This window comes from Pinus tabuliformis, chromosome Q, assembly GCF_031772625.1.
Source record: "Pinus tabuliformis cultivar Carrire ecotype Pingquan chromosome Q, CPIR1, whole genome shotgun sequence".
NCBI classification, from domain to species: Eukaryota; Viridiplantae; Streptophyta; class Pinopsida; order Pinales; family Pinaceae; genus Pinus; species Pinus tabuliformis.
In genome coordinates, this window is record NC_142296.1 from 1116046820 (window position 1) to 1116065323 (window position 18504).

General features: G+C 32.9%; 2 protein-coding genes across 2 annotated transcripts; both read left to right on the forward strand.

Annotated features, from left to right (window-relative positions):
- Positions 1-7748: 7748 nt before the first annotated feature.
- On the forward strand, positions 7749-9120 carry LOC149223426 (gamma-glutamyl peptidase 3-like). Its single transcript, XM_089383290.1, has 4 exons — positions 7749-8105; positions 8212-8367; positions 8478-8645; positions 8753-9120. The coding sequence occupies exons 1-4, from the start codon at positions 7800-7802 to the stop codon at positions 8861-8863; spliced, it is 741 nt and encodes a 246-aa protein (XP_089239416.1). The 5' UTR covers positions 7749-7799; the 3' UTR covers positions 8864-9120.
- A 7236-nt stretch (positions 9121-16356) lies between these two features.
- On the forward strand, positions 16357-17773 carry LOC149223427 (gamma-glutamyl peptidase 3-like). Its single transcript, XM_089383291.1, has 4 exons — positions 16357-16701; positions 16833-16988; positions 17097-17264; positions 17372-17773. The coding sequence occupies exons 1-4, from the start codon at positions 16396-16398 to the stop codon at positions 17480-17482; spliced, it is 741 nt and encodes a 246-aa protein (XP_089239417.1). The 5' UTR covers positions 16357-16395; the 3' UTR covers positions 17483-17773.
- Positions 17774-18504: the final 731 nt, after the last annotated feature.

Sequence of the window (18504 nt, forward strand, 5' to 3'; positions counted from 1 at the left end):
AATATACAAGTATCTATGATAAGTATTCTAACCAATTAGTTTGATCCATTCTCGAAATACTATAGAAGCCAGAAGTATAATCCTTGAGAGCTCTTCTATAGTGTGGGAATTTAAAATTCTAGCTACCAAGTGACCAAGTATCTATACAAAACTTTGAAAATCAATCTATATTTTTTTCTTTTCTAAGAGCCCAAATGTAGAAGTGGTGGAGCACTCATGTCAGTTGGATAGTATTCCTTTCCATTTCCATACACAAAAGGGCCTTGCATTTCCCACCAAGCGAAATGACAAGTTCAGACCCTTCACCAAAACAATGCCTAAGTTCATGTTCTTAATCACTATAGGTATTTCTAATGCATGGAAATCTTTACTACTAAAAATTATCATTATATCATGGTTAATAGATACTCAAAAATATAATTAGGGTTCTATTCAAATAATCAAACCCACCTATTCTTGTAAAATTTTAATTGAGATCAGAGCAAAGATTGTTAGTTTTGTAAACTATTAAGAACAAGAGGAGATAGCCTAATAAAATTGCATGATAAATCTTTCTTTAATGATTCACTTCTAATATCAATACTCTAATGAATGATGGATTGATATTTGATGTGCCAATATTCTTGCCAATTCTTTTCCTTTATTGGCAGAGAAAATTTTATGGGCTAATATTCACAGATGTGATAGTTTTCAATGCTTTTTCCAAAAAAAGAAGATTCACCAATTTCCATTTTTCCTAAAAATGATCCACCCAAATTTTAGAGGAGAAAATTTTTACCTTAAAAATAGCCAAAATTTTATAGAGACTATGTAAAACCATTAGAAATTTGTATATTTTTACAAAAAATTGCCAAACATTTTATATTTTTCATATTAGGGACTATTCAAATTCAATAAGGCTTTGAAAATTTAAGATAAATTTCCATCCTAAAAATTTCTCATGTCTATTGGATAGTGCTCTTTTTACTAAAGAGACAAATTACGCACATGATCCAATATAGATACATCCCATTCTTAGTTTGGTAAACATCAATATGGAGGGAAGAAGTTTTCCAATGTAGGATTCTTGAAGGATTAGGATGAATGTCTATCTTTAGATGCTACAATGATTATTGATTCTTCGCTAAAATGTTGGAAAATGCAATTTAATTTTGGTAATATTTATTGGAAACACTAGAAAATAGGAAAAATGTTGAAAGAACATCACTTTAATTCACCATATTCATTTCTTATTAAACAAATTAATTATGATGACAATAGTTTCCAATATTTTAAGGAGGACCATGCGTTGAATACAATAAAGATATAGTGGAAGAGAAATATTTATTTAATAGTCCGAGTTGTTTGTGGAATGGAGAAACTATCCCTTATTAGTGTCATGAGACATGTATGTGGGGATTGTTGTCCAATAGTTCAAGGGAATCTAGGATATGGAAGTTTGACATCAGACCTCTATGATGGTTATGAGATATTTCAAGTGTTGATGATGTCCAAACATGCTAGGAAACTTGAATCAAAGCTAACAAACTATAACTTTTGAGGGGATAGGAAGAAACTTGAAGGAGTCGTATTGGTCTAAGAAGTGGTTTCAAAGATGAAAGGCCTCTAAAGAATGAGTGATTTTATTTTTAATTTTGTTAATATGTGTTTGGTTTTAGTCATTTTTGTCTTTAGTGAAGTAATCCTTAAGAAGGATTGTTAGATTATCATGATTGTTTATCAAGTCATTAGGAACTAAGTTATAATTGGATGATGGTTTAGATAATTAATCTACTAGTCCCTCTCAAAAAAGTTATAGTTATATCGTAAAACAAACTTGAATCTTTGTAAAAGAGAGAAACATTGTTGTTTTAAGTGCACTAAAGATAATATTAAATATCTTCTCTACGTTCATCTCATTCATTCCTCATTGTGTTATTTCTCTACCTCCCATTGACCTAGGTATTATTTATTAAAAGAATAATTCTAAAATACAAGGAATTAGCCACCTCACATGTGAAAAGATGCAAATATAATAAATTCCATGCATAAGATATTTTGAACTTATCAAATGTGCATTCCAACTATCTTCTAATGTTAACTTGCATTATTCATATCTTTTTCATCTCCATTAACACATACAAAATCTCATGAGTTATCTATATATATATATATATATATATATATATATATATATATATATATATATATATATATATATATATATATAATATATTATATATATATATATATATATATATATATATATATATATATATATATATATATATATATATATATATAGATATATATAGATATAGATATATCTATATATATATATATATATAGAGAGAGAGAGAGAGAGAGAGAGAGATTTGAAAAAACATGTATGAAGGTGAGTATATAGTGGGGAGAGATAATAGGAAAAACATGTTCTGTTTTCTTTAGTATATAGCCTCAAACATAATATGTTTTCCTTGAAAGTAAGAATGTTTCTTATTTACATTGACAATTTAGGGTGGTAAGGTTATATTTTGCTTTCTAAGTTAAATCTTAAGAAATTTTGGAGACAAATTTATTAGTCAAGCAAAGCATGCCTAAACCCTAGGCTCAAAGCTTTCATGTACTTGCTTTTAAAAAAACTGATTAAAAAAATTCCTTATAATTATATGAATATTATGACTATCATCATTTTAACCAAGTTACATGGAATCAATGGAAAAGATAAATAACATATGTCTAGAAAGCCATGGAAGAAGATCTAAAGAGCACACAAGATATAGAAGCTATTATTCAACAATGGACCACCTTGTTACTTTTAGGATTATTGTGGAATTCTAGAGTAATAAAAGTGATCTCCTATGTTGTTTTATTGACTTCAGAAAAGCTTTTGATAGACTGCCCATAAAACATCTTTGGAATAGATTAGAAGGAACATTGAGGATTACTTGGAAAAAATTAATTGCAATATAGAAATTAAGCAAGATTCTCTTCGATCTCCTACGGTTTTTGGCATATTATAAACAAGTTAGAGGGTTGTTTAGAAGAAGCAAGTTGTCCCAAGCCAAATCTCATGATGATAGCCTTGATCCTTCTTCTTTATGTTGATGATATTTTTGTTATTATGAGGAGCCCATATGATCTTTGAGAAGAAATTAATAACTATATAGAATTTTTACTCTAGTACATGTATAAATGTTAACATTGACAAGTTGAATGATATGGTAATTAAACCCAGAAAGATTGTTTACATTAATTTCATGTACAAAACAACAATAGCTTAAAGGAAGTGACTTCATACAAATATCTTGAAATCAATTTTCATCACAATCTTAACTAGAACTATAACATTGAGAAAATAATAAATGGAGGGTGGAAAGCTTATTATGGGCTTGAAAATAGTGCCATAAATTAGCAGACCTTTATCTATGAGATTGGATGAACACTTCCATGAGACATTGTTCATATTATCTCATACGTTTATGAAGTTTGGGGCTACAATATCTCTATAGAATCATGGAGAAAAGATAAAGAAAATCAACTAGTGTTTTATGGCTTATATTTTCAAAATTAAAGATGACGCTATATATTATCCTCCTAGAATCGAGTCTTTAACCATTGAGAGCATGGCTATGACTAGGTATTTAATGTACAAGAGCAAGATCAACAACATGGAAGACAATATAATTTCTAAGATTGCTCCAAACTCTAGTGAAAACCATGTGTGGCTCAAGCGAGGTTGGCATAAAGATGCCAAGTGTTAGGAAAATCATTGCGGAAACAAGAAAAATATCACTTTGCAAAATAATAAATATTAAAAATGTTATTATATCTAAATTTAGGAAGAAGTATTGCACTAAAGAATGAAGAATTAGAAGATAAAACAAAATTAAGATATTATAAGAAGATGATGAACCTTAATCTAAAATATAAAAAAGTTTCTCTTTATTTTAAATAGCATAAAAAATAAAATCAACCTTACTATAAATAAATAAATAAAACACAAAACTATTGTGAGCTGCAATTTCTAAAACATTGTTGGTAAAAAGAATTCTATCATGTTTGGGAGACTTAAAGAATTGAGAATAAAAATTCTATAGTCTTGTAATACCCTATGTACACTCACACTAAAACATATTTTTAAAGTAATTGCGTACATTAAAACATATTTTTAAAGTAATTGCTAGCATCTTTTCTTTTATAATACCATATGTACACTCACATTAAAACATATTTTGAAATAATTTTTACAATATTGATCTTCCTTTATAACTCACCATAACTACAATGATTTAGAAATGCATTTCCTAAAACTTTTCAAGGACATTAACAAAAAAAAACTAATACATTACCTTAACAAAAAAAAACTAATACATTACCGAAACTTTTTAAATACAAAAATTAAATTTCAAGAATAAATCAAATAGTTTTTATCTTTCTTAAAATTTAAAATATGAAAAAATAATTTAATTTAGATATAAATTAACTATCATAATAATCATAATCATTATCATGACAATAGGAAAACACCATAACTTTAATTTTTTATATATATATATATATAAATTGAAGTTAAATTGCTAATAATAATATTTTTTTTTAAATAGAAATTTTTTATAAAGTTATTTTAAAGATATATCGTGAGAAGCTTAATTACAAAAAACTTCCAGCCTCATCTTACTTGACTTATTGGGCGGAAGGTAATGGCAAAAAAATATTGACAACAACAAAATGAAACTGAGGGACCACATGCAGATAGCCCAAACTAACCAAAAGAGCCCAAGAACTAGAATACAACCAACAATCATCCTTGATTAGCTAAATTACCTAGAGTTGGAGCGTCTGGTCCATTGCTAGGTGGCAGAGGAGGACAGGTTTCATGAACGTGAGCTTCCATGAGTGCCATCCTACCTTCGAGATGATCCAACCTCGACTGTATCCTTTTCTGATTATGACGTAGTGAGACTAGCCTATCCATCTTGTGTCACTGGTTGTGTTGAAGGTTGTTCATAAAAGAAATAACCTCGTTACGGTCCTCATGCCGATCACAAGCTAGTTGCTCCACCACTGAGGAAACCTGATGAATCTGAGCTTCCAGAGAATCAAAAGGAGGGGTTAAGTAGACTCTCTCTAACGAATTGGTGGGATGTTGGTCCCCCTCTTCACTAAAAGAACAGTGTTCCGCACGTTGGACAATGCCTTGGCCTCAAGACCCAGCACACCTGCGAGTGTGTCTCTATTGGCATTGCATGTATCTTTTGTCCACTGTCACACACTACCCACTCGAAGCCATAAGCCTGATATAACAATTGTTGAGAGGAGCCAAGGAAACCTTACGAGGAAAAAATCCAAAGTAGTATGCACTATGCGAGTCACCAAAATACCCACATATGATACAACGAACACCGTCCACACCACACATGTACCATAACCAGAGGCACAACCTCCTCTAGGCCCCCCTAAACTTTAGGTAGCTCCCACACCCAACAAAAGGAAACAAATCCCTGAGGTGACAAACCCCCACTCCATTGGTTCACCAGAGACATGTTACTAAAGGGGTGAAAAACAAGAGCCACAATTGGGCTTCTGCCACCTCTGACCGCCTCTATGACACACACTAGGAGCCCAACAAACACCTCCACATTGAGACTACTAGATTAGTGAAAGAACAAATCTTGAAGAAAAAATAAAGCCAAACATGAAAACTTAACGTGTAAGATGGAAATAGAGGAGACCTCGAAAGCAAACACGAAAGCAACCCGCCCTCCATGATGTCCTACATGCCCAAACTCCAAGAGCTTGCCCACTCTAACCTGGCATGTACCGACCTCAACGAACCAGAATCCCAAACAATTATACCTTAAACCACTATCATAACTCCCTTGTCAATAGTATCTTCCTCAATACCCTTCCTCACATGAGGAATTTCTGGTGGGGAAAGGATTTAATGCCTGCTTGTACAAACCCCATCAAGAAATTAATAATAATAATTAAAATATATATATATATATATAATAAAATAAAATATATAAATATCAATTTTTTAAGTTATAAAACCAATTTTTAACATGAATGATATGAAAATAATCACATTTCTCTCCACCATGAAAATAACATGCAAATAGCAATATAAAATAGTATTTATTTGCTATGAGATTGAGAATAATCACATTTCTCTCCACCATGAAAATAACATGCAAATAGCAATATAAACTAGTATTTATTTGCTATGAGATTAAGAATAAATTCTAAATATTGATATATTTTTAAATAAAGTGAATGACGCATGATAAAAACCATACTGCTCTTCTATTTTGTTTTTTCGCTGCGACCATCAACGTCAGCGTAGACATAAAATGAGCATGAAAAACATGAGCACACTGTAAACCTTGAAAATGCTATTTCAGGGACCACGGTACCTCAATGGCGTGTAATGCTATTCCTCGTGTCACTGTTGTTGCTGCGTCATTATTTCCACGTCAGCAACGGGTTTAATGTAAATATTTTTTGGGTTAAAATTTTGGTTATATTTTGGAAAAAATTGGTAAGACTTTCGTAAATCTAAATGAAAATTGTTATATTTTAAGATTTTAAGTGTTTTGGAAGTTGTTGAAAGTGTTGAATTTATTTCCAGCATTAAAAATATGATTTAAAAACTATTTCTACTGAAAAAAGATTGAAATTTACCTAAAAATTGTAAATTTTCCACGTTATCAACGGGTGGAATTAAAAGGAGTGTAAATTCTCTATGCTGAGAGGTGATTATTGAAAAAAATAAGATTAAATAAATTAACGACTTTACATATAATTCAGCAGTGCGTAAAATTTTCACAGATATTATTTTACTGGATAGGACGGTGGTTTATTTTAAAATTTTATCAAAATCAAGTTTTATGGTGTGTCAATTTGTTAGTGTATTTTAACGAATCTCATTTTATTTGCCTACAGAATTTCTTATCGATAACATTAATATTACGGAGTTACTTAATAGTGTATTTCAATAAACAAAAATTTATCAAAATTTTATTAGTGTAAAGGTGAAATAATTGTTCTAAAATTTTATTGAGATTTAGTTAATTTAAATCTTAAATTTTTATAAAAAATAAGAATATTAATTTTATTTTCTTTAATAATGGATTTTGATAATTAAAAAATATTTTATTTTTGAACAATATCATATATCATAGAAACCATTCAGATAAATTGTTGGAAAAAACACATGGAAAAAATTAAAATCATTTTTGAGAAAAAAAATTACTAATTCTAAATAATAACTCTTTTAACTCGCTTTTAATTAAATTTTATTAATTTAAAAAATTAAAATATAACATTTCAACCCATAAAAATTATTTATATAATATATATGAAGTGTAGATGAATTGGTTGGTATAAAGAGAAATTAAAGATAGAAAACATTCGATGTCAATTAAAGATTCTAAAGTGTGTACCAAAGCTGGCACAATCCTAATAATAAAAACTAACCCTAACTTAGACTTAAGCTAGACAGACCTCTATATATATAATAATAAAAAAGACATATATCCACGTTCCCCTCAATTGATGGAGGTAACGTCCCCATTCTCAGCTCTCAGCTAAAATTATTGTTAGAGGGGTGGGTCCCGGAGCTCATAACAGCCACATATTCCTCAGAATTTGTCGGCCCAAGTGTCTGTTCTGACGTGTCAGTTCATGACACGGATCTCGTGCTTGTGTCCACATAGAGATATGCGCCTATATATTGCCCCACCCCGTTATCCATCAGTACTCATCTGCGCGCTTATTCCTTCCTTCCCCGGGAATCTGTAGATCCGGAGCCGAGAATGGGGAAGAGGTTTGGCGTTCTGTTGTGTGCGCCTGATGAGGGCTATTTGAAGAAAAAATATGGCGGATATTTCACTCTATTCGCCAGTTTGTTGAGCGAACCCGGGGAAACTTGGGATTTGTTTAGGGTTGTTGATCACCAATTCCCTGCAACAGAGGATCTGTGCAACTATCATGGATTTGTGGTCACCGGAAGTCGTTATGATGCCCACGGAAATGATTTATGGATCTTGAAGCTCTGCAATTTGCTGCAGACACTGTATGCGATGGACATTAAAGTCCTCGGTATCTGCTTCGGCCACCAGGTACTCTGAGCCGTTTCGCCCTTTCTTGATTTCTGTTCAGCAACATCATATTTATTTGCGGTGCCTTATTTAATTACTTACAGGTTTCTTGTTCCCTCTCGAGCAGGTTTTGTGTCGAGCTCTGGGAGGAAAAATTGGAAGATCTTTAGCTGGATGGGATATTGGAGTGAGAAAAATTAGAGTCTCTGATAAACTGTCAGCAAAGTATCCTGGCTTCAAGATCCCTTCTGTGATTAGTATAATTGAGTGTCATCAAGACAAGGTATTCTTCCTCACAGAGAATTGTTTTTCCTTTGACCTTTTGCCTTCTAAATTATGAAATTTATTGTTAAATTTACTTGTTGTTACAATCTCACCAAAAAACAAAAACAGGTGTATAGAGCTCCGCTAGGCGCAGAGATAGTGGGTTCCTCAGTGAAAACAAACATTGAAATGTTTTGTGTGGGGGACAACATAATGGGCATCCAAGGCCATCCAGAGTATACCACTGACATTTTGTTTCATCTCGTCGATGGCATTTTGGATAAGAATCTTGCTGAAGTAAGTTGCAGGAAGCCCTTATTCTTTCAGTTTTTCTTTAATTTTTCAAGATGAAAATATCTGAAAATGAAGTATGGAAACTAAATTAGCTGTTCATGAATGAACAGGTACGCGTTTTTCTGAATTTTCAGGAGAAGATGAACGAGGATGCCTTACAAAAGAAGCAACCCGACAGAGACATCTGGCAAAAAATATGCAAATCATTCTTGAAGGCTTGACTCTCTCCAGTAATGAAGGGCAATATTTAGCAACATGTAAGAGTTTGGGGTTGGGACTTGGCCCAACTCTGAAAGTCTGGAAGTGTTTAATTTAGTGGAACCTAAGAACATGAATCCTTCATGCAGGGTCAAATGTACTGGTTCAAAGTATAAACCCAACATGCCCTCTAAATTAACTAGGATTCAAACCATATGTCATGTTGCACTTGACAAGTATTCAAGCTATATATTATCTTTCTGACCTTTACTGAGCTTTATACTAACGTGAAATGGTAAGATAAAGATTGATTTTATATAAGAAAGAGAGTTGTCTTTAGTGAAATTTTTTGGAAGTTTTTCTGGTGGGTTTTTTCTGTTCTATTTCTCTAAAAACTTGCAGGAATTTATTGAAACCACAAGCTTGATGGGTAACCCCTGTACAATGGAAGTGCCCTAGGGGGTTTTCAGGGTGCTCACTAAGTATATACAGTTAAAAAACCAGTTTAAGTAACACAAATCAAGATTTCACGTCAAATTTTACCATTCAGCACCGGAAAGTACAAAAAGTCACACTAAGACAACTCCTAAAACAAAAGTATACCTATTCTATTTATGGAAAAATTTAGCACAATTATTTAAATACAATGTAGCACTTCACTTGTATAGAAAGGCTAACCGAACAAGGAAGTCACAAGTCACCATTCTGTTTATGAAGATAATAAAGAGTTAAAGAGAGGATGGTGAAGAGGAGAAGGAAAACGATCATGATTAATGTTTAGTTTACTGAGGTTGAATAGTTTAAAATGGAACATTTCTCAAGTTTAGGATTTTTTTTATCAAGATAGGATTTTAATGTATATAAAGGAAATTATGGAAATTGAAAATAAAGAAATTGCACAAAGAAGAGAGGAAAGAGGAATGAATGCATGTGAAACAAGAGAAGTTGTAACCTTGTGAATTTAACAAACATGATCTCCCACAAAGCTCCAAGCAAGTGCTTATATCCGATTTGTGTTCCTAAAAATAGTCTTTAATCCAATGCATTATATGTACAGGATAACACCAAATCTTGCAAATAATAGGGGAAGAATATGACCTATTGGTAAGTAAATTGGTCCTCAATTATGAGGTGCTCTTGCGCAACTTGGCATTGGTAATTTCATTTTAAAAGGAATAGAAAAGATAAGAGAAAACCTACAAGGAAAATCCCTAGATGAAATCTTGTTTAGGAGTACAAAGATAAGAATCCAAGATAAGGGATAAGCACAATAGTAAAGGCGAGTTCATATTGTGAGAATTTGATGCATTTCCTTTTACTAGTATGCTTGAAGGGATATGACTATGTATTGGTAATTTCATTTTAAAAAGAATAGAAAAGATAAGAGGGAAACCTACAAGGAAAATCCCTAGATGAAATCTTGTTTAGGAGTACAAAGATAAGAATCCAAGATAAGGGATAAGCACAATAGTAAAGGCGAGTCCATATTGTGAGAATTTGATGCATTTCCTTTTACTAGTATGCTTGAAGGGATATGACTATGTATTTTTGGTAGTCGACAAGTTCATAAAGGTGTGCATTCTCTTGCCTTGTAAAAAGATCATCAAGTGATAAGTTGTGGCAAACATGTTCTTTGGAGGTATGTGTGCACTTTTGGGATACCGAGGAGCATCATCTTAGATAGAGATACTAGATTTCTTAGTGCCTTTTAAACTATACTTGGAAAAAGATGTACGCCATGTTGAAGAGTCCTACAACTTTTCTATACACAGATAGGTTGGAATACATAAGCAGTGAATAGGAAATTGGTTTAGCTATTGAGGGGTTATAATCAAAAGCATTCAAAGACTTAGTATGAAAAATTGATTTACATTTAATACTCTTTTAACATAGCAATCCAAATTTCTACGGTTGAGTTCCTTTTTCAAACTTCTTTTGTTTATTTGACAACTTCCCCTTAGATAATATATATGGACAAGAAGGAGAAGTGAAGGAAGAAACCATAAGAAAAGCATTGAAGCATAAAACCTCAATTAATAAGATATAATATATCCATTCGCAAGTATAGAAGACATTGAAGGTTGAGAAAAAAAATTCAAAGCATGGCACAATAAACACAAAATTGAGAAAATTTTCATAGCAGGAGATATTTAAGAACAATGTTTGGGAAACTAGATGTGTGGCATGCAGTACAAGTTTTCTCTTTGGAAAAGGCAAAAATCAGCAATTTTGGGGAAAGTTACTATAACTTTCACTTGGTACACCAAATTTTGGTTAGACTTGTGTAACTGTAAAGACAATATATCAAAGTACTACAAGACAAAATTGTAGATTAGAATGTTAAAAATTTTAGAGGTACATTAGAACAAAGTTTTGCCAACAATACTATCTCCAAATCAGAGTTTTGAAGGGTATGTTGATTTAAAGACATCATAGCTTTTATTTGGGATGTTTAATTGAGGTGATTCAAAAGTTGTTGGAAATACAAAACATAGGAGAATGTACATGGAAAATTATTATAACTATTGGAGATCATTAATGGTTGAAGATACTAAAGGAAGACTATTCAAGTCCTTTTTTAGAAACATTTTATTTTGAAGGTGAAGCTTCTAGCATGTGGAAAGGCTTTGATGAATATATTGGATTACATTTCACATAGGAAATTTTTGAAGAATTATTCTCAAAAAAATGGATCAAAGACTCAAATATTGAAGCACTCGATAACATTAAAAATGAGATAAAAGAAGAAAAAGGAGAGATAAGGAAGAAGGGTGGTGACATGTCTAAGATATAGGACTTTAATGAAGCACTCATTCTGGAGCTTCAGACATTAAAGAGGGGAAAGAGTATAAAATGGATTCAAACGGAAGATATGAAGGTATGATTCAAGAGGATCATAAAAAGATACTTGAAGAAGTTAGACTCCATCTAGGGGATGTACATGTCAAACTCCAAGGCGAGAGTATTCAAAGAACAAGAAGAGAGACTACATTATACCATCAAAAGTCAAATCATATTGGCATCGTCATTGTTGGGAAAGATTTCAAGGAAGAAAAGGAGATAGATATCAACATCACTAAGTGATCTGAAAATCAATCTTCCTTTGACACTTTGCAAGTTTTGAAAATTTTGGGTCTTCAAAAGTTAACTTAGTTCGTAATTTGTTTAACCATGAATAGTTATTTTTAAATGAAATTAAAGATGAAACAAAATCATATGTCATCCAACATGGTAAAATGAAGAAGAGAACAACCAAGTTATAATGGAGTTCACCCCTCTTGGGCTACGTCTCCAAGCCCTGCTCCAACAAAAAGAGTACATTACAAATATTTGACTCAGAGAGTAAAGAAATGATGGCATCAAAAGAAAAGGACTCTCTCACTAAATGTGGCAACAGGTACTTGTACTCATTCTAAGATCAAGAAGCACAAAATCAACTACTTCAAAATGAAGTGTTGAAATGGTATTTTCCCGCAATCGTATTAAGAATAGACTGAAAATGGTTGCTCCACTGAAGAAACATATGTTGCATCTGCGTTTGGGAGGCTTGAAAACCCCTATTTAGGCTCTTACCATGCTTAGAAAGGTCTCCATATGGCCTCAAAACAATCTTTGTCTGCAACACAAAAGGACCTCAACACCTCGACCAATATGCCCGTCCCAGATGGAAACACGTGATTGGCTCATATTGCACACTGTACCTGCCCAATTAGTTGCTGACATTAGTGTATAGCCTGCTCAGTCAACCTTGCAAGTTGATTTTCTTGTTGTTGGTCAAAAACTTTAGAATGTGATAACTTTCACATATGGCATCAGATTAAGGCAATTCAAACATCGTTGGAACTAGAACGACGAGCATTACGATTTGGCACTGGTTTCGAGCGATTCTGAGCACTTATATTTTTAAGCATATTTTGATCCCCTAGATCACACCTCCCCACTGGGAACTTTTGGACCACCAAAAGTATGTTTTTCCTCAGCAAGTAAATGAGAGTACAAATCCCTCACTTATAATCCACCTTTCTTTACTTGGATTGGTACCTTTGAGCTCCACTCGAAGATACTCTGCATTGCCTCTATGCGAAGTCTTGATTCTCTTGTTAAGAATTGAGTCTTCCTACAACTCAACTAAATATTCAGGAGTAAAACCTTCAATAGATGGAATCTAAACATTATATTCATGATCATCAATAATTGGAGGCACTAGCTGCATTTTTTCAATGAAATTCTTGGATTTGCCCACATCACTATGTCCATCTACTATAAAATATTTACCCAAGATGAAATCCAAAAGACACTTTGGCAAAAACCCAAACAAGCTTCAAATGGAAATACTTGTGTAGATGAATGCTTGGCACAATCATAGGCATGTTGGATACAATGCAAATTCTCATCCCAAAGTTTAGGATGCATACCACAATATCCACAAAGAAAATGCAGGAGTTCTTTCTTCACGAATTTCACACTTTAAAAATTCCTTGACTTTGCAAATTTGGAGCATTCTCCAACTTCTTCTTGATCATATCCCTATCCTTTGTGACGAGGTTGTGCTCTCACCTCAATAGGATTAATGAAATCATGGCTATCAATTCCAATACCCTTACCATTGTACCCCATTTTGGTCAACAATTTCATACCAATACCCTTGCATTATGCAAGTCACCAAAATACCCACAAATGATACAACGAACAAATTTTACCCTCTTGTCTGGGCAATAACAGCAATCATCCACACCACACAAGTATCATAACCAGAGCAACGACCTCCTCCATGCCCCCTTGAACTTTAGGTAGCTCCCAAACCCAATAACAGGAAACAAATCCCTAAGGCGACAGACCCCCCACTCCACTGGTTCACTAAAGACGGGTTACTAAAGGGGTGAAAAAGTAGAGCCATAATTGGGCTTCTGACACACCAGGAGCCCAACAAACACGTCTACATTGACACTACTAGACTAGCCAAAGAAAAAATCTAGAAGAGGAGATTTCGAGAGCAAACGTGAAGGCAACCCGCCCTCCATGGTGTCCTACACACCTAAACTCGAGGAGCTTGCCCACTCTGGCTTGTATCAGCCTTGATGAACTAGGGTCCCAAACAATTATGCTTTGAATCACCATCGTGATAGAAGAAGAACCATTATTGCCAAAATTTTCGTTTGACCTTGTATTCACAAAGCAAAGGGTAGGGGATGGCAGAGGCAAATAGCCTCCTTGCACTCTTGGAAAGGTGACTCCCATCAAATACTTGCAACCTATTCTTGAAACCAACATCCAAGACCAGCAAAAAACCAAATACCAGATATACTCATTACATAATCGAGAACCTTCAGCGCTTGCTTGCCAATAATACGTTCCTTGACACACTTCCTTAGGTTAAATTCCACACGGGGAAAGGATTTAATGCCTTGCTTGTATGACAACCCATAGGGGAGTTAATAATAATAATTAAAAAGAAGGAAAAAGAGTTGAAAAAATAAAATATATAAATATACATTTTTTAAAGTTATAGAACCATTTTTAAACATGAATGACATGAAAGTAATCCTATTTCTCTCCACCATGAAAATAACATGCAAATAGCAATATAAAATTGTATTTATTTGCTATAAGATTGAGAAGAAATTCTAAATGTTTATATAAAATGGCTCCAAATTAATTTAAATTTTTTAAAAAGAGATAACTAAAATTCTAAAATAAATCCCTTTCTTTATGTTGATTGCAAAATAAATTGGAATGTGAAGGTCACGCGACTAAAAGATGCTCTTTATTAATCTCATTATTAACACACATTAATTTTAGTCATTTCCTCCGCGCAATTACATTTTTTGTGGGGGCGTGCCTATGAGGACCGATGGTAATGTTTCTCCTTATTACCTTGCATGTTTTAGGTTGGATATAATATGTATATAAGATTTTGACATAGTGGTATGATTGGAAAAAATGATTTAGCCAAATAATTCGAGCAAATCTGTGAAAGAAATAATGATTTAGCCAAATAGTTCAAGCAAATCTGTCAAAGAAGTATTCACAGATTTCTTCCCCTCCACCTCGACCCTTTAAGATATTACATTTTTACAATAATATCATAAGCAAATTCAATTCTGTCCGTGTACCTTTACACATTTAAAAATACTTTCTAATTTTAGATAAAATGAATAATGCTTAATAAAAACCATCAACATCAGCGTCGACATAAAATGAGCCTGAAAAATATTAGCACATAGTAAACCTTGAAAATTCTATTTCAGGGACTACGGTATATCAACCGCGTGGACTGCTATCTGCTATTTCCCGTGTCACTGTACGGGTGGAATTAAAACGAGTGTAAATTCTCTATGCTGGGAGGTGACTATTGAAAAAAATAAGATTAAATAAGTGCGTAAATCTTTACAGATATTATTTTACTGTATATGGGTTGGTATTTCCGACTTTATAAAAAAGTAAATGTGTTCTGACATGGAGGCAAATAGCGTTTGCCCTCTGAGTGACAGTACGTGAATCTAGATAGCAGCGTGGAGAGAGAGGGCGAGTGCTATTTGCGTCGCATGTCAGAGCGCGTTTAGGGAGTTTCCATATGAGTTGTCGCTGCACTTAAAATTTTATCAAAATCAATTTTTTTAATTGGTGAAGTTATTTGTGTTTAAAAAAAAAAACGTTTATCTTCAACCATGTAACTTTTAATATGATTGGATTTTTTTATAAATTTTTTAATAAGTAATTTCCACATCACCCAGTGACTTAAAAGTATAAAAGTTAATCAAAATTTTATTACTGTAAAAATAAAATAATTGTTCTAAAATTTCATTGAGGTTTAAATTAATTTAAATATTAAAAATTACATTAAAGTGATAAACTATAATATAATTTTATTTTATTTCTCAAAAATATTATATATTATAGAAACCATTAAAATAAAAAAATTAAATCAAAACGCACCCATTATTTAAAAAACCATTTAAAATTATTCTTGGGAAAAAAAATATCATGAACCACAAATAACTTTTTTAAGTAAATTCTAATTAAATTTTATCAATTTAAAAAATTAACATACAATATTACAACCCATAATTATTATTAAAAATAAAAAATTTAGGAAATGTAAATGAGTTAGTTTATGTAAGATTTAGTTACTACCAAAATCAAATCTCACATAGAAACCACTTTGAATGAATTAAAAATTCCAAAAATAAAAGCCATACCTCACAAAATCCTGATGATAGACAAATACTTACTCCCTCCATTATAAAGACTAACCCAACTTAAACTTAGACATATATCTAGCTTCCCCTCAAATGATGGAGGTAACGCCCCCATTCTCAGCTCTCAGCTAAAATTATTGTTACATGGGTGGGTCCCGGAGCTCATAACAACAACACATTCTTCAGAATTTGTCTGCCCAGGTGTCTGTTCTGACGTGTCAGTCCATGACACTAATCTCGTGCTTGTGTCCACATAGAGATATAAGCCTATATATTGCCCTACCCAGTTATCCATCCGTACTCTTCTCCGCGTTTATTCCTTCATTCCCCGGGAATCTGTAGACCCGGAGCTGAGAATGGGGAAGAGGTTTGGCGTTCTGTTGTGTGCGCCTGATGAGGGCTATTTGAAGAAAAGATATGGCGGATATTTCACTCTATTCGCCAGTTTGTTGAGCGAACCCGGGGAAACTTGGGATTTGTTTAGGGTTGTTGATCACCAATTCCCTGCAACAGAGGATTTGTGCAACTATCATGGATTTGTGGTCACAGGAAGTCGTTATGATGCCCACGGAAATGATTTATGGATCTTGAAGCTCTGCAATTTGTTGCAGACACTGTATGCGATGAACATTAAAGTCCTCGGTATCTGCTTCGGCCACCAGGTACTCTGATCCATTTCGCCCTTTCATGATTTCGCCCTTTCTTGATTTCTGTTCAGCAACATCATATTTATTTGCGGTGCCTTCAACGCCTTATTTAATAACTCACAGGTTTCTTGTTCCCTCTTGCGCAGGTTTTGTGTCGAGCTTTGGGAGGAAAAATTGGAAGATCTTTAGCTGGATGGGATATCGGGGTGAGAAAAATTAGAGTCTCTGATAAATTGTCAGCAAAGTATCCTGGTTTAAAGATCCCTTCAATGATTACTATATTTGAGTGCCATCAAGACAAGGTATTCTTCCTTCACAGCGAATTGTTTTTCCTTCGACTTTGGCCATCTAAATTATGAAATTTATAGTTAAATTTACTTGCTGTTACAATCTCATCAAAAACAAAACAGGTGTATAGAGTTCCGCTAGGCGCAGAGATAGTGGGTTCCTCAGCGAAAACAAACATTGAAATGTTTTGTGTGGGGGACAACATAATGGGCATCCAAGGCCATCCAGAGTATACCACTGACATTTTGTTTCATCTCGTCGATGGCATTTTAGATAAGAATCTTGCTGAGGTAAGTTACAGGAAGCCCTTATTCTTTCAGTTTTTCTTTAATTTTTCCAGATGAAGATATTTGAAAATGAAGCATGGAAACTAAATTAGCTGTTCATTCATGAACAGGTACGCGTTTTTCTGAATTTTCAGGAGAAGATGAACGAGGATGCCTTACAAAAGAAGCAACCCGACAGAGACATCTGGCAAAAATTATGCAAATCATTCTTGAAGGCCTGATTTTCTCCAGTAATGAAGGGCAATATTTAGTCACATGTAAGAGTTTGGGGTTGGGACTTGGCCCAACTCTGGAAGTGTTTAATTTAGTGGAACCTTAGAACACGAATCCTTCAAGTAGGGTCAAATGTAATGGTTCAAAGTTTAAACCCAACCTGCCCTCTAAATTAACTAGGATTCAACCATATGTCATGTTGCACTTGACAAGGATTGAAGAAGCTATATATTATCTTTCTCAGCTTTATATTAGCATGAACTAGTAAGATAAAGATTTCTAACTTCAAAGTTATTTTAGGATTTTATATAAGAAAAAGTAAACAAATATAATCTCAAATAAATTTAAATTAAATAACTCTTCTTAACTAAATTAGATGCTGGACATAAGTTAAGCTAAAAGAAATCAAATAATATATTAGTTAGAGAAGGATTGTTTAAATAAATAGTACAATTGTTTAAATACAATGTAGCATTTCCTAAATTAGATGCTGGACATAAGTTAAGCTAAAAGAAATCAAATTAATATATTAGTTAGAGAAGGATTGTTTAAATAAATAGTACAATTGTTTAAATACAATGTAGCATTTCACTTATATAGAAAGGCATAACTAAATTAAATGTTGGAAATATGTTAAGCTAAAAGAGAACAAATATATTAGTTACATGAGGATTGTTTAAATAAATAGTACAATTGTTTAAATACAATGTAGCACAATGTAGCATTTCACTTGTATAGAAAGGCATAACTAAATTAAATGTTGGAAATATGTTAAGCTAAAAGAGAACAAATATATTAGTTACAAATATATTAGTTACATGAGGATTGTTTAAATAAATAGTACAATTGTTTAAATACAATGTAGCACTTCACTCGTATAGAGAGGCGAACAGGGACAAGGAAGTCACAAGTCACCGTTTCGTTTATGAGGATAAGAGGTAAAGAGGGTAAGAGGCACAGAGGGGATTAAACATTTCTCCAATTTAGGAGTGTTTTTATCAAGATAGGATTTTAATGTACATAAATGAAA